The sequence below is a fragment of the Chrysemys picta genome, chromosome 1, assembly GCF_011386835.1.
Source record: "Chrysemys picta bellii isolate R12L10 chromosome 1, ASM1138683v2, whole genome shotgun sequence".
NCBI lineage: Eukaryota > Metazoa > Chordata > Testudines > Emydidae > Chrysemys > Chrysemys picta.
In genome coordinates, this window is record NC_088791.1 from 276,706,427 (window position 1) to 276,717,801 (window position 11,375).

Below are 11,375 nucleotides of genomic sequence, written 5' to 3' on the forward strand. Positions count from 1 at the left end.
GGTCAGGTTAGATGGGAGGGAAGTGATTGTTTGGGATTCTGGGGGCTGGGAAACAGCAGAGGATAGGATATAGGTTGGGAAAGGGTAGAAGCTAGATTTTGGCTAATTGATTAGGCATTGTGGCACTTATTAAGTACAATGACATTCTTAACGTGAAGTCAGTGGGACTTAAGCACGTTCTTAACGTTAAGTATGTTCTGAAGTGCTTTGCTCTGAGAGTAAGAGGGGTGGGGAGAGAGAAATCATTTAATAACAATAATTAAGGTACTTGGGAGGGTAGCATCTGGACTAGGACAAGGGATGTTTTGGAGAGATGTTAATATTTGGGTTATTAATAGAAAGTAGAAATGACTAGTTCCATTTTGGATTTGAGTCATACCTGCAACTTATTAAATGTAATTAACCTTGCCAAACAATAGCAGGGTTATTTTGGACAAGAAAATCAACATTACTGACTAGAAGAACAGGAGTACTTGTGGCACCTTAGAGACTAACAAATTTATTAGAGCATAAGCTTTCGTGGACTACAGCCCACTTCTTCGGATGCATCCGAAGAAGTGGGCTGTAGTCCACGAAAGCTTATGCTCTAATAAATTTGTTAGTCTCTAAGATGCCACAAGTACTCCTGTTCTTCTTTTTGCGGATACAGACTAACACGGCTGCTACTCTGAAACCTGTCATTACTGACTAGAGCCTTGTCCTTCCACAATGGTCCTTTTTCAGTCCTGCCTAATCCATTTAAACCATACATTGTACAATAGTAGTCATGCAGCAGAACTCCACCAGCCACTTCTCTAGGACTAAAAGTGCACTCTCATTGAGGTATCTTACTTTAGCTCATATTTTCTTACCCATCAGATTTCAGCACAAAAACCAGGAAGCCCTAAGGTGGAGCAGTAGATTAGGGGCCAGGTCATCCCAGCCAAATATGGGAAAAATTTTGCAGCTTCATTGCTTTTTTTTAAACTCCATTGATTCACAGGGTTGGATCAACATATCCTCTGTGTCTCAGGTTTCTTCCTCCTTTTCCTATCTTCTCTTTTTTCTTCCATTCCTACCCACAGTTAGTCAAAGAGGAATGGGGTGATTCCAGGCTCATTCCCAGTACCAGTTTTTCCAGGGCTGAGCATGCAGGACTGAATAGGAAGGGAGACTGGCTGCTGAAGCTGGAGTACTTCAGCTCAGTGCCACAGAACCACCTCCTTCCACATCTTCCACATACTTCTTACCTGCAGGATTGTCATCTTAGGGAATGGCCCAGTGGGAGTGGTTCACTACCTATCTCTGGTATGTCTCATTCCTGGTTGAGGGCAGAAGCCAGTTCCCCTGGCCTTCCTCTTTCCAAGTCAAGGGGCATTGGGGCCCTTTTGTGGGAGGGAGGCTGTGAGGAGGGGGAAGGCCCTGAGTCTTACAGACCTCTCAGAGCTTCAGGTAATCTGGATATGATTCAGATAAGCACCCATGTACCCATGTGGCTTAATGTACTGCACTTAGACTAACTGCATCCCCACTTTGCCTTGGAAGCCTCTATTACCAGAGGAACCAAAAAGGTCTGTTTAAGTTAGTCTGAATGAAAAGAGATTTACAATGTGTTTAGGATGGGGGCACAGTGATGGAGTGACGCATGCTGTAGTTAGAAATCATTCATATGACATGAGGAGACCATTAGTATAGATCTGCCAGGTCAGATGGAATATTGTACATTTGTACAGCATTCCACACCAACTGTTTGTGGCAACGGTATGTAAGAATTCCGTGGCAAATCTGAGTACGTTTTGTAGCACTTTGTCATTGGCAAGAACACATAGCCAGCCATCTGCCGTTTAGCTCATGCTCATACACCTCATGTTAGCTGCAGAATTTCGAGAGCCAGATGCCATGCACATCCAGAACACAATAAATATTATTCAGCATTTTGCATGCAATGGAGGATCACAGAATTAGATTAACAAAGTTCCTATCCTCCTTGTTGCTTCCAGATATGTATTGTAATCAATTCAAAACCCAGAATACTGGATTGTCTTTGCAGTAATTGTTTTACTTCACCATCAGACATCAGAAGCAGTGCAAATTGTAGGGTATTAGCTGGCATATAGATACAGTATATCCTAGATCAGGGGTCGGCAACCTTTCAGAAGTGGTGTGCCGAGTCTTCATTTATTCACTCTAATTTAAGGTTTTGAGTGCCAGTAATACATTTTAACATTTTTAGACGGTCTCTTTCTATAAGTCTATAATATATAACTAAACTATTGTTGTATGTAAAGTAAATAAGGTTTTTAAAATGTTTAAGAAGCTTCATTTAAAATTAAATTAAAATGCAGAGCCCCCCCAGACTGGTGGCCATGACCCGGGCAGTGTGAGTGCCACTGAAAATCAGCTCGCATGCCGCCTTCGGCACCCGTGCCATAGGTTGCCTACCCCTGTCCTAGATGGTTTGCAATAGGTATAACTCTTATTAGCTCAAATGGTGTTACTGCTATACCTATAAATGTGTGCAGCAAATGAATTCTTTATAAAGTCACACGCTGCCATTTCATCTGGAGGTTCAGGTCTCATCCCTCTAAAACGTGGCAACAATTTTCTAAACTGGGAAATGAGTGAGATTTTTTCCTTTGAAATTATAATGTGCTCAACAAGTGTTTGTTGAGTTTTGGAGAGACACCTGCAGGGAGGTGCTGTAGGGGGCCAAGGTAAGCGTTCTCTCACTGTTTTATGTAATTGAAGTAGTATTTTGCTCCTCATTTTGCTCAGGATTCCAGGGAGCCTAAATATACAAGAGTATAAATAAGCTAGGGCGGATGGTTTCTAATAAAGAAATCATTGAGGTAGAGATGCATTTTTCCTCATAACACTGCTTGTGGCTGGCTGATTTAGCAACTGTAACCACAGTATACCTGATGAATTTCTAATTCTAATTCAATTTGCCAGTGGCATTCCTTAAAGCATGTATGTATGTGTACAAAAACACCTTAAGCTGGTTTTCTTTATCAGTTTTTGATGCACACTAGACTGCTGAATATGGGAGATACCCAAGAGCAGTTAACATGTCACCATAGAGTGCTGGGGTGGTTATGAAATTACATAAATTTGTGGCTTATAAGAGGAATAGAAATGGGTTTGCATAACAACATTATTATTTTGTAAATGATAAAATAGGGCTGTTTTGAATTATTCTGCTGGTGTTGTATTGACTTATATAGAACCTGTATTATGCAATGCACTTTACTTTTTTAAGTACAACATTTTCCAGAGCATTCAGAATTGGCCTAGCTCTGATCCCATTGAATTTACCCTAACTGAACAAGAACAAGGAGAGAGCCTCACTGATTGCTCTTTTTCTGTTTATTTTGAGAAATGTATTTTATTTTTATAGACTTTTTACAATGTGCTAGTAAATGTTCTGTTGTGTGGTTTGTAAAAATGATGGAGCCTTTCTAATGAGCGACTTCCCTTTAGCATTCTGCCTTTGAATGAAAACTGAGGAGAGTCTGCCATTTTGAGAGCAGGTGTGGACTGGGGAAGTGCAAGCTAAAAAGATTGCACTGTCATAATGATAGTGCTTGCACAAAGCTCTGTCCTCAGATTGCTGTTGCCTTAATCCAGTTGATTCTCTTAGTCATGTGACTCCTGTAGGACTGAAGAAATCTGGACCAAAATATTTTGTCTTAATCTGCAGATTCAGAAAGTACAAATTTTGAAATTTTTCCTTAAACCGCCCAGAGGCAGTGGGAGAGGGGCGCATGCAGAAGGGCTTGGAGTGACTGGGATCAACTGAATAGAAAGTCACTACCTGTTTCTTTCTCTCTCTTGTCTATCCTAGGAGAAAAACCATACAAATGTACCTGGGAAGGGTGCACCTGGAAGTTTGCTCGCTCAGATGAACTGACAAGGCACTATCGCAAGCACACAGGAGTGAAGCCATTCAAGTGTGCAGACTGTGACCGCAGCTTTTCCCGTTCAGATCACTTGGCACTGCACCGCCGTAGGCACATGCTGGTGTGAGAAACGCTACTTGTTAAGTAGAGTATAAGAGCTGGGTCTCTTAACTACGTGCATTCAGCAGGGCTGAATCCTCTTCTACAGTGTTAACACAAAGGACATTCCATGATGTCCATAACAAAAAAGCAGGAAAAGAAGTGCCACTCTTCTCCTTTCCATCTGAAGTTAAAGCCCCCCAGCATGGCAACCCCCCAAAATGTCATCATGTTCACCTGGGAGATAGCAACCTAAATGCTACAAAAATGGGCATTATTTTCCATACTGTGTCCTTTAACAACATTTATGGCCGGTACATTTTCTCAGCTGTTGGACATTTTATTCTTGAGAATTATTGCTATTTTGATGATCAGATAACACAAACCAATGAAAAAAACAAGACCTCTAGACCTTTAGTATTCCATTGTCTCCCCCTTTTTTGAGTATCGTCTAATCAGTATATAAAATATACCTGATCTGTGCTACAAACAAGCTGCATGAAAGTCAGTGAGAAGATTTTGCTGGAGAAGTTCCACTGTCTGAAGTGTAGTGGCACTTAAGCAAACTTTTACAATAATGATGGTGGCGTTTTACTATTTCACCACAGTTTGTCATTATGACCTAAAGGACACCAAACATGTAACCTTTTCTTTTTCTTAGATTTTTTTTTTTGTTGAAGTCTGTAAAACAAAATGGGGTAGCAGCATTTCAGCTGAAGTACAGTATAAGCATCTGTGCTCTGCTGTGGATTTGTTTAGAACAGTTTGTATAGAAAGACCCCATCTACAAGCTACTGCCCTGTTTTCAAAGTGCAGTTTTTTGTCACCCAGGCATCCTCCCCGTCTACATACATGTATTTGATTACAAGGAAACAGTGAAACATATCTTATATCCACTTGCACCAAGATTAGTGGCGTGGCCATCCATAAAATGGAATTGAATGTACCACTGCTAGTGAGGAAAAGCAGAAAAGAAACAGCTGCATCTCAAACAGGTGAAAGCAATAATGAATGAAATGGCTTTCAAGACAAAAACATAATGAGGACTTGCAAAACCCAATCTTTGTACCAACTAAGGTGGCCATAAAGAACTAGCACATTGGATTTTTTGTGTTATGTTGACAGCTTACGCTATTCTTTCTGATATGTGTTGGCCTGCTAAGTACCACAGTTATTTTCATTCCCATCAAATATAATAGTTATTTTGTGGCTGGAAAGATGAGATAGGTGAGGGGGTTGGGAAACCCCCACTGTTAATGGGTTAATAGAGTAGAAAAGATGTTCTCTGAAAGAGATGATCCACAGGGTGCTAGTTTCCTCACTTGGAAGTACAGGATAAGGAGACATTAGTCAACCCTCCAGTATGCTATAAATAACCCTTCACATAGGATCCAGAGGTTGCCGCTGCAGGCATCTTCCACCCAAACCTCCTTAGTTTACATGAATGCAAATTGTTTATCCTTCCCATGCAGCCCCATAATTGTGAACCAATTTGTATTAATTAAATTGTATGGTAAAGAGAGGAGAAACTCTTAGCAAGCAATTGTTCTTTAAAACAGAACAGGGTTTTTTTTCTTCTTCGTGAGGATCTGTTATTCAGCTCAAAGTGACAAAGAGCCTTGGTGAAATGTTGTGTTTGTTGAGATGTTTATAGTTCGGAGATAAAAAGTAAACACATAACATCTTCTGCAGTACGTTTAATTATGAACACTTGGTTCCAGGAACTGCACAAATTAAATTCATGATGCCACTTGATGCCATGATGTTTGACCAGTCTGAATTAACTTCTGATTCCTGAAATAACAATTATTATGTTATAGGGCTTCTTAAATCAAAACAATCTTTAGAAAAATTCAACCAGCAGCTGAGGAAGGCATAACTAAACACTAAAACAAGTGCAAATAATTGAAGAATAACGTTAAAGGGACACTACTGTATAAAGATTGGCAGGCCCAAAGTTTGATCATCCCTAAATACATTTGTAAATGTTCTCCTGATACTGAACAATTGATCAGCTCTCCAAATAATGGCATCAAAAGGGTTCAACTCCTGCTCCCCAACTAAAAGAGCAGCACCAAAAAAAAAGTCTTTGTTGTCACTGCATGAGCTTGCCTCTTCCACTTATCGTTTCCTGTCCTATTCTCATGATCAGGTAGGTTATCCAAATCCAAAAGAAACATTTCGATATCTAGTATCAGAGGGGTAGCCATGTTAGTCTGAATCTGTAAAATCTGTAAAAAGCAACAGAGGGTCCTGTGGCACCTTTAAGACTAACCGAAGTATTGGGAGCATAAGCTTTCGTGGGTAAGAACCTCACTTCTTCAGATGCAAGTACAAAAATTTCTTGCATCTGAAGAAGTGAGGTTCTTACCCACGAAAGCTTATGCTCCCAATACTTCTGTTAGTCTTAAAGGTGCCCCAGGACCCTCTGTTGCTTATTTCGATATCTAGCCTTCTCATAACCAGCACTGGAGACCCCACTGGAGAGTGAACGGGACAGTGTAATGAGCTGTGACTGAAACAAACCAAGAGCACACTATAGGTGGGTGGGTTGTCATGGGGTCTCCTGACTATGCAGATGAGATTTTACTACTAGTGTTGCATCCCTAATATAAAGGATTGTTTGTTCAGTGTATGTGAGATATGATTAGTATTGTCTGTAGGTTACATTTTGGCAGGGCTGGCTCCAGCGTTTTTGTCGCCCCAAGCAGTGGGAAAAAATAAATAAATAACAAAAGCTGCGATCGGAGGCACTTTGGCTCTACCGCCGCCATTTCATTCTTCGGCGGCAATTCGGCGGCAGGTCCTTCCCTCCGAGAGGGACAGAGGGACCCGCTGCCGAATTGCCCCCAAACAGCCAGACGTGCTGCCCCTTTCCATTGGCTGCCCCAAGCACCTGCTTGCTGCGCTGGTTCCTAGAGCCGGCCCTGCATTTTGGACCCACCTGTATTAACTTCAATGTCCTTTTAAACGTACCAGTCCTTCTAAAAACAGAAAAAGGGTTCAAGCAGATGTCAATGTATGAAATTTCCTTTAATGCGCAATCAGCAATTACTCAAATAGCAGTAATTAAACATAAGGAACCAGAATTTACTTTTGGCTGATCTTTACTGGTGCACAAAAAATTCCCTTCAGCAAATAATGTGGTGTCTCTTCTTTTTATATATATATATTTTTTTATTTTTTTTATTTTTTGGAGCTAGTTCATCTTTAGAAAACAAAGTTTATTTGCCAGAAGGAGATTGATAAGCCAGTTTGCATAGTTTGCAGGAACAGCAGTAAGGGATGTTATCATTTCTCTCATCTGGTTGTCTATTCATTTACATATTAAAAACACTGCAGTAGATAACAGAAAGGGTCTGGTTGTACTCTGGATTAGACCAATGTGAAATGGGTAAAGCCATTAAAATCAGTGGAGTTACACCCTCTAGTGTAAGGGACATCAGAAACAGGTCCAGAGGCAGAAGTATCAAATACTGGAGTTTTCAGACAATCCCTCTTGACGCATTCTCCAGTTAGGAAGTTTAAGATAAAACATCTGTGTGTGAAAGAGCTTTCATGTTGCTATTCTATCCAGATAACCTCTCCAATCTGCTATGTCTGCCTTTGGGGTTTGTAGGCACTCGTTGAAATTAATGGTGAGCTTCACATGTGTATTTGAGTGCATAGAAATTTGGGCCAATATGTTCAGTGAGACCATTTTTAATGCTTCTGTTCTTGGTCTAAAATGATTTAAGAGAAGTTATCTTTGAAGAGAGAAGGTTGGCAACCCACAATGTTCAGATCCAGATCTGAACTTCGTCTGACTCCAATGGTGTTCTTAGACCAAGGGTTTTGGTTCAGAACTACCTCCAATCTTTTGCATTTATGCAAAGTCTGATATTCCCTATTATAATTTCCTCTAAAATGCCAAGTTCTGTTGCAGATTTGCAACTTGAATGGCTTACAACATAAACAGCATGCAGGAATATCTGGTGTCATCTTTACACAACACACTAGATCTGTACATATGCAATTGTAAAACACAAATGTGAACCATCCCATTCTTGCAATAAGAGCAAATTTTTATCCTCCTCAGTGTGAATAAATGGTAGACAGGAAGTACACTGTATGCATTACAGCTTGCATGTGCACCTATGCTACAAAGTGCTACGCTCCAAGTGATTTTAAAAGGCTGCTTTTGGTCTGGATAGTGAAGCCCAGTCATCAATAGTATCTGAAAACATATTGAACAAGTATTCTCTTTGATGCAGGATTTTTTAAACTTTAAATTTTCATTACTTTTTTTAAACACCCATATGATCCAGCACTTTGAAATCAGCTCATTGCAATGGCAGTTTATAAAGGAGATGAAGATGCAGTATTCCTTATTCTCCACTTTTTTATACTTAGCACCATTAAAAGTAAAATAGGTTTAAACTAAGGTGCATGTGAAATTGTTAGCTGAAATAGTGTATAATGAAATTAACAGTGTTAAAAATGCCATCAGCACTATCGGTATTTGGGGTAAATTTACTATGCAGAGAATGGACAAATGGCTGGGCAACCCCCCAGAAATAATAATGGAATAATAATAACTACACGACTCATTTTCCATTAACTGCATAGAAAAAGTACCCCAGGTTGTCATTGATAAATGTATCTTCTGATCATAAATGTTCTTTAATGGAAAAATTCTCTTTCTGCTTTATAGAAGGTGGATGAGTTTACCACCATTAAAATCTTTTTTTTTAAGAGGTCAGTGAGGTAAAGTGCATCTTCTACAGCATACAAAAATAGAGACCATTCGACATGTCCTCCCTGCCCCAATACACACACGCACATCCACACCTGCATACAAACACTCACATGTTCACATACCTCATCACATACGTAATCAGGAACAAAGATTTAACCATGATTTCAAAACCAGATGAAGAATTGGAAATATTTAGTACTGTAAAAGAAAATACCTTCACCTTATTAAGAAACCAGCTTGTATTACTGTATTATGCCTTTGCCTGTGTTTTATAACTGAAGATGTACATAAAGAAATTTCAAAACTGCTATATTTTCACAGTTTCATTACAGAGTAACAGTAACTGTGCAATGTATGCTTAGCAAGTCATGCCCATTGATACTTTTAAATATGTTATATCCTAATCAATTTCAGTAGCAATTCAGTTTTTAGTATGAAACCTAACTATAAGGATACTGCATCTTTAAAAATAATAGAATGAAGGTATTTTACTGTACTTGTAACAGTTTAAATATTCTGTAATATATGTGATAGTCGAAAAGTATTTTCAAACTTACAATTTTACACAGGTTGTAAATAGTTTAAATGAAGTATGTTTAAAAAAAACTTTTTAGTTTTCATCACAAAAAATAAAATTAAAACCTGCTCAGATATGCCTTGTAAAACTTAAACACAGTTAAAATATAGGAACTAAATTGTTACACTTTGTCAGAGCATGTTCAGTCTGTGCAAAAATGGAGTGGCCATTTGTCTTGGTTTATTGCCAATGGTGTTAGATGCAATGAAGCCATTTTGAGTGCTTGGAAGCTGAAAAAGTCAAAACTCAAAATGCCTTAGTTTGAACAAGGTAAAAAACAAACAAAAAACAAGAACAACTGCATTGGTGCTTTTATTCTAGTCACTAAAATGCACGAAAGATACAGTAGCAACAGACTCTCATTTAATTTATTTGTTGTGTTTATCTTCCCCTACTAAAATGCATTTTAAATGAAAGATTGCATATCTAAAACAGATGGTCAACTCTTTGCTGATTCCAGGGAATTTAGTCTTTTAGGTACAGTTGCATGTCAAGATGAAGTGCTACAGGAAGATTGTGACATTTCTAGTGTACATATGCTTGTAACAAGGACCACCCAAAGTCCATTTACAGACATGAAACAGAAACTGAAAGTGCCTGTTCATGAACATTAGAACTGATGGGATGTTCTTATACTTTTACACAGCAATAACTAGGATCCTGTTATCAATAAAACAAAAATTAAATTACACTTGGACTACATCGCTACAACGCAGAAACAAACACAAAGTGCCATTTGTTTTTTCATTTATTAAGATGATGTGCTAGATCTTCTTTCTCTGGTCTGGTCTTTTCAGGAAGGAAATGGATTGTAATTTACAGGTGAATCAGACACACACCAGGTCTAAATTATAGGTGGAGGTCATTGCCCAGCACTGTTTTTGGTGTCCCTCCCAATTTATGTCCAATTTGCTTGAGAATCATCCTGGCTCCACGGTATTCCTAAGTGAAATGATCCAGAAAACAGCAATAAAACCAGTGTAACCCTAGCAACTATTTCTAGAAGAATAATGCAATGCATTGTTTTTCAATGGAAATTCCTTTGAAAATCCTCTCTGTTGGCTTTGAACTCTTGAAACTTAGATTTCACACATTACTTCTCTCCTTTTTTGACCTCTTGTGTAATACCCCTTTTATGAAAAATTTAAAATCACCAGGGAACTAGCTGAAATACTTTAACATTCAGCAAAGAATGGGTCACTCCCTTTTTTTCATTTTGTGATAAGCGGATGGGAGCCTGGAGCATGTTTAAATAACATTTGCAGATATTTTTTAAATGATCTAGAGAGAGTATTTTATGTTAAATGATCTTACTAATCAACTGTGCTTGACAATTACATTAATAAACTAATTGATTTTATTATAGAAAATGGCCAGCGATGACAACCAGGACTTTTTCACGATGTCTGTCTTTTTACATATAATCTTATACGTTTCTGACAGAAAGTTGATTAATTGATGTACTAATGGACTTTTAAAATATCTCAGTGGTGTCATTTCTCAGGCTTTTTCTGCTTCTTAAAATGAACCTACTGAAGATCAGAATTTAAACTGAAGAACATTACCTTCTGTGCTTAAACAATACAATGCAGATCATATTTTAAAAATAGCCTCTCAACTTTTAACTACAGTTTCGCGCATACTACATTTTGTGTATGCAAAAATCTGCTTTTGTGTGTGCTATTTGAATGGTATAACATCTGCTTGATTTGCGCAAACCGAGGCAGGATTCTGTGTACACAAAAATAGTTGTGAAGAGAAAAACAGCAGGTGCAAATTTAGATACTTCTTTTGAAAATGTGGGCCTATGTGTACAAAAACTACTGCAGACATTAGTGTGTGTCAGTTAAACATGTTTCATTACCACTAGGTTAGTAACAAATTATTTTAATCAGATCAGCCATCAGTGCATATAATCACATCAGGACATACAAATATTTATTCTGTGTCATCCTGAATTTAATGTCCAGACATTAAGCACATTAAAGAACTCAGTGCACATTGGGGATGATGAAGGCTGAAGGGCAAAAATGGCTCCTGTTTTGTTTTTTTCTGTGTGTGTGTGTTTTCTGATGGAACACTG

At 38.5% G+C, this 11,375-nt stretch overlaps 1 protein-coding gene across 19 annotated transcripts in view; it reads left to right on the forward strand.

Moving 5' to 3' along the window:
- KLF12 (KLF transcription factor 12) overlaps positions 1-6,154 on the forward strand; it is a 345,970-nt gene extending 339,816 nt beyond the window's left edge. For all 19 annotated transcript variants that reach the window (XM_065581116.1, XM_008178564.4, XM_065581117.1 and 16 more), the window contains one exon: positions 3,824-6,154. In XM_065581116.1, the coding sequence (XP_065437188.1) occupies positions 3,824-4,005 (182 nt within the window). In that variant the 3' untranslated portion in view covers positions 4,006-6,154. The remainder of the gene's footprint in view (positions 1-3,823) is intronic.
- The last annotated feature ends 5,221 nt before the right edge of the window (positions 6,155-11,375 follow it).